Source organism: Ziziphus jujuba, chromosome 8 (assembly GCF_031755915.1).
Source record: "Ziziphus jujuba cultivar Dongzao chromosome 8, ASM3175591v1".
NCBI classification, from domain to species: domain Eukaryota; kingdom Viridiplantae; phylum Streptophyta; class Magnoliopsida; order Rosales; family Rhamnaceae; genus Ziziphus; species Ziziphus jujuba.
Genome location: NC_083386.1, coordinates 24,387,624 through 24,392,671, shown reverse-complemented (window position 1 = coordinate 24,392,671; position 5,048 = coordinate 24,387,624). Strand labels below are relative to the sequence as shown.

The window sequence follows — 5,048 nt, the reverse complement described above, 5'->3', positions numbered from 1 at the left end:
AATTTTGGGAGTTTCTAAGATTCTCTTAAGGGTTCTAGGGTTTTAAAGTTTTAGAGTTTTAGAAGATCAATTGGAGAGCTTGGAGGAGCCAGAGAGACGTGGGCTTGCTTGGAGAAGAAGGCTACGACTTTGAGAGCTCTTGGAGGAGAATTTCTTCAATAGTTTTTATTCTCTTTTCCTTTCTCTTTAATTATGAAACTTATTATTTTTAATAATTATGGATGTTGAAATTATTTTTACAATGAACTAATTTTCATAGCTAGGGCTATGATATAGCCCTAACTATGATGGTTTAATTATTTTAATATATGTTGAGTTTTATTTAATTAGTAATATGTTTTGTTAATAAATCATTGGTATATTTAATGCTTTCATAGGCCGAAATGAATGAATGATTTTAATAATATTTGAGCTTGGAAAAGGATAATATTATGGATCTCCAATGATTTACATGAATGCATAATTGATTGGAAAATAGTTATGTCTCATGCCATATTATTTGCTTAATCTATGCTTAATGAATTTGCATGATTTAATTTATAGGCCGGAAGGAATAAATTAGGTTATGTGAATATTATCAATTGTGAGTGCAAACTACTTTTGATTAATTTTGTGATTAAATGTGGTTAACAAAATTACTAGTTAATTAAATTCACATATTTAAGTAATTAAATTGGAATAGTTAGTGGTGAAATCAAATGCCCTAGTATTCATAATTATTCTCTTTCTTACTTGAAATTGATCTAATTTTAATTGATTGCTTTTGTTTAATTTAGTTTATTTAGTTTTCAATTGCCATCTTATATTTTAGTTCAAATATTATCAAAACCTAATTATCTTTGGTACTTAATACTTAATCCCTTGGGTACGACAACCCTATTTTTCCACTTTATTACTTGAAAACGATTCCTGCACTTGCGAGTTGATTTTACACATCATGGTAACAAACCACTGAAACAAACCTAACGGTAAAACCCAACAAGGGGACGAGGCCTTGGGAAAGGAGATGAACTTTGAACAAATCTTAAGAAAGATATTTTTTAGGTTAAATTATGTTAAGGGAACAAATCATGTCACAAGAATCAATTAGAATAATGCCAATAGTCAATTAGAGAAATCAAGGTAAAAATCAAGCATTAAACAAATCATGGAGATATAGATTAATAGACTTGCCTTGTGTAGCTTCTACAATTTCTCCTATAATTAGGCATTGATGTATTTTGTGAGTTTTATAAATAAGAGTCATTGGTATTTGTAACATTAGAAGTTTATTGAGATGTTAAATGGAAATATTTGTATTTCTCATTTTCCTCTTTCATTTTTTTATTCTTTTTTTTTTTTTTAATTGTATCAATCAAATGAGGTGGGCTCAATTGATAAGCTATTGCAAATTTTTTTTTTTCTTTCTATTTTTCAAATTTTAATTTTATGCATGTTAATTTCCTTTTTGTTTCCGTAAGTTTTTGATCAATTAATTCAAATGCATATTTTTTAGTTTCTTGTATAAGAAGCTATTAGAGGTGACTGTCATACAAGTTCTTAAAAAAAAAAAAAAAAAATGGTCGTGGAAGTTTCTAAGCCCCGAAGGGGTGCAATATGCTACTCTCCATGCTTTTCTGCTCTGTGAGGTTGGACTTGAGGTTGGAATTGCTTGTGGCTGAGGTTTTGCTTTAGTTTACCAAATTAATATTGTAGATACTCAAAATGCTGAGATCTAGGAATTTGCATTTGGATACGAGGGTTCTATTTGGATATTCTTTGAGATCTCTTTGCCTTTTCTTTTTAAATTTTTTTTTTTTTTTTGGAGTGTTGTGATATGGTATAACAATACGAGTCACACTAACTATTTGACAAATTTAATTGAAGTTGACTTATTTAATATATAACTTACACCAATACTCATGGGGTTGTGGGATTGAAATAGCATGATACTAAAATACAATTAATTTTAAAAATATTACAGTGAAAACATCTTAAGCCCAATAAATATGGTGTTGGATTATATATATATATATATATATATAACGAGGATAGTTCTTCTCGAATTGAATGGAAATAACTCGCAGATCTTTATCCCCACATGGAAACCCCCTTAAAAAAGGGTATTCATGAAATTAATAAATGAATTAAGGTTCCCATCTAGCAGAAATTGGAAAATGCCTATAAATTAGAAAATGTCTAGCCAGATCAGAAAAAAAGAAAAAGAAAAAGAAAAGGAAATTGAAAATACAGAAAAAATACTTCATCATCTGGACAGCTGCACCGTGGGCCTTGTTTACATGTGGGTTAGAGAATATTTGTGGCTCCACAACGGCACCTGAGTAAGGTGCACCCTGGGCCCAGTCGCACTGAAGATTTTCTACACATACGGACTAGTATGTGGGACTGAGGTTGTTGATGAGAGCCAGAGCGTTGCTAGTGGATTTAGCAACGGCTGAAATGTTCTTCTTAATCTGCTTCTTCAGCGTCGCCGAACTGCTGGTTTGAGTACCGGTTTGTTCCTCGTCATCAAACCCATCTGTGCACGTATCGTCATCTGTTATGGCGGCGCTAACCCAAGTCCTTATATCTCCCAAATGAGATTCTGTATCCGTACCGTTGAGGGCCTTCATGGTACTCAACGATTGTTGGAGTGCGGATATGGAGTCTTTGATGTTGTTTAAGCAATCGTCGATGATCTCGGCGTCCATATGGGTGATTCCTTTGGTCTTTTTCAGCTTTTTCACCGCGGAAGAAAATGTTTTTGTTGTTCCAAGTGCTTGTGTGAGGGCGTAGATGCAAAGTTTTTTAGGATTGGATTGGATTTTAGAGGCTAAGGGAGAGAGAGATTTGTAGCAGAATTGTGGGTCTGTGGTGGAATTGCAAGCCGTTTTGATGAAATTCTTCTGGGATTGAGGAGGAGAACTAGAAGCCGTTGAGACTGTTTGAGCATTTGCTATGAATAGGAGAAGAGTGTTGGCTAGGAGAATTAGGAATATTGTAGTGAAAGTGTGAGCTTCCATTTTTTGTGTTTCTCTCGAGTGTTTGTACGTGAGTATGGTGAGCAGATCTCAAATTTATATAGTGAAAGTTTTCAGGTGGACCAATTGAGTCTTTTGGACCCCCTATTTGAAAACTCCAAAACCCATTTCCTGAATCTTAATAATATATTATTTTTAATTAAGCTAAAAATAATAATAGCAATTATACATGATGAGATGGCACATGCATGGCCATCGTGAGGGCAGATTTTAGATCTTAATTAAAATATAAAATAAAATAAGAAAGAGAATAGAAAAAAAAATAGGGATCAGAGTATACGTTGGACAACATAAATAATAATAGTGAGAAACGGTTGAAAGAGGATATTACAAATGAGAAGCAAAAAAGATACGTGTGAATAGGGTAATGCATGATTTTGAAGAAACATAAATGGTTGTAAAGCAGCTGTTTTGCATTGTAATTATTGTCGGATATATAAAATTAGAATAAACTAACTACTTTATATCACACCAATACCATCATATATAAACACGGATAAAACAGGAACAGGTTTTTTTTTTTTTTTCCTTCTAAAAAAGATAAAAAAATAAATAAATAAAGGGGTGAAAATTTCTATTCGGTTTTAATATCTTTATAATCGTTCCAAAATCTATACCCCATCTAATTGTCTTTGTTTCATTTTCTATCTAAAAAAAGCGAATAGGACGATTTTATGATGATGAATGTTGTCCCGAGTATTAGTTGTTTTCCTCTTCCATGTTGTTTGTAACTTAACTAATTTATCACTTGGTACAAAAAAGAACTATTCATAATTGTATAACTGGATTTCCTGAAAGGCTAGGAAAAATTTTCTTCGGCAGAAAGAAAGTGAATGTTGGTTTGATCTTGTTATATATTGGCAAGTCTTTTTCTTCGTCAATTGCCAAAAAAAGAAAAGAAAAGAAAATGTTTTTTCTTTGTTTGGGATGCAATTCTTTGTAGTTGTTTTTACCATAACATTGAGAAACACAATAATTATTTTTAACGATTTTATTTGAGAAAATAATTACATGATATTCCATCTTCTATGATTTTTTTTTTTCTTTTTTACTTTCCACTTTTTGATTTTTGGTTCAGAAAACTGCTGGTCACCATAAAAATGTGCAAAAATAGTAATGGTATGAATTCCTTCGCGGTTGTTCAACCTTTCACTGCTAAATAGACTCGTGAAGCTGAACAATTGAAGAAATATACAGAGCACGTAGGGCCTACTGCAAGTCATGTGCTTATGCTAAGGGGTAGGCACGTGTCAAATAACTGCCATGAGACGGTTGAAAAGTCAAAATTCCTCGAGGAACGTGCCAGATAGAGCATCACATGTGTTGATGCAGTGTCGTGCGCGTGAAACGCTGCAGGACGAAAGGCGCTGTTGGTGGACCACGGCGTGGTTGCGGAGGAAAGTTTTAGTCTCTACAACTCGATTACGTGAAACCGCAAGCAGATTTAGCCACACACTGTCGGCCACGCGATCAAAAATAGGGGTATTTTAGAAAATTACGAAGAAGAGCCTTGGATGCCAAGGTGATAAGGTGCAGTTGATCAAGACGCATGAATTGTTTGAGTATCAAGTCGAGGTTTCGTGATTTCTTCAATCCCTCTCCACGCTAAGCAATTGTTCCAAATTTCAGCCCAAATAATCATTGCATCATGATCCTTAATTATTACTTTTTTTGGGGTGAACAGATTGTTTTGTTTAAATAATTACTTAAAAGAAAATATGAAAATTCCAACTGATCATATATATATATATATATATATATCCCTTAATGTTTCGTAAAATTCCTAAAAACCCATGGATAATATATTAATTTTTAGCACCTATAACTACTCAGTTATTAAATTTTTACACTATGATTATGATTTTTGTTTAGCACTTTGCTTTCTAAAATTCAGTTTTAATAAACTTTTATTTTATTCTTTTTATTTACAATTTTGTGCTTGAAATATAAGCTAGTATATAATTATTGTTTTAACAATTGCAAACTTTCATATATATGATAGGATATTTAGCATTCATGCCCCTTCAA

The 5,048-nt window shown here is 32.4% G+C and overlaps 1 protein-coding gene across 1 annotated transcript; it reads right to left on the bottom strand.

Annotated features, from left to right (window-relative positions):
- Window positions 1–2,069: 2,069 nt before the first annotated feature.
- LOC107414311 (pectinesterase inhibitor 4) lies at window positions 2,070–3,108 on the bottom strand. Its single transcript, XM_016022425.4, has one exon. The coding sequence runs from the start codon at window positions 3,000–3,002 to the stop codon at window positions 2,373–2,375; it is 630 nt and encodes a 209-aa protein (XP_015877911.2). The 5' UTR covers window positions 3,003–3,108; the 3' UTR covers window positions 2,070–2,372.
- Between the last annotated feature and the right edge of the window lie 1,940 nt (window positions 3,109–5,048).

Coding starts and splice junctions, on each gene's coding strand:
- LOC107414311 (XM_016022425.4), bottom strand. CDS start 3,002: ATGGAAGCTCACACTTTCACTACAATATTCCTAATTCTCCTAGCCAAC.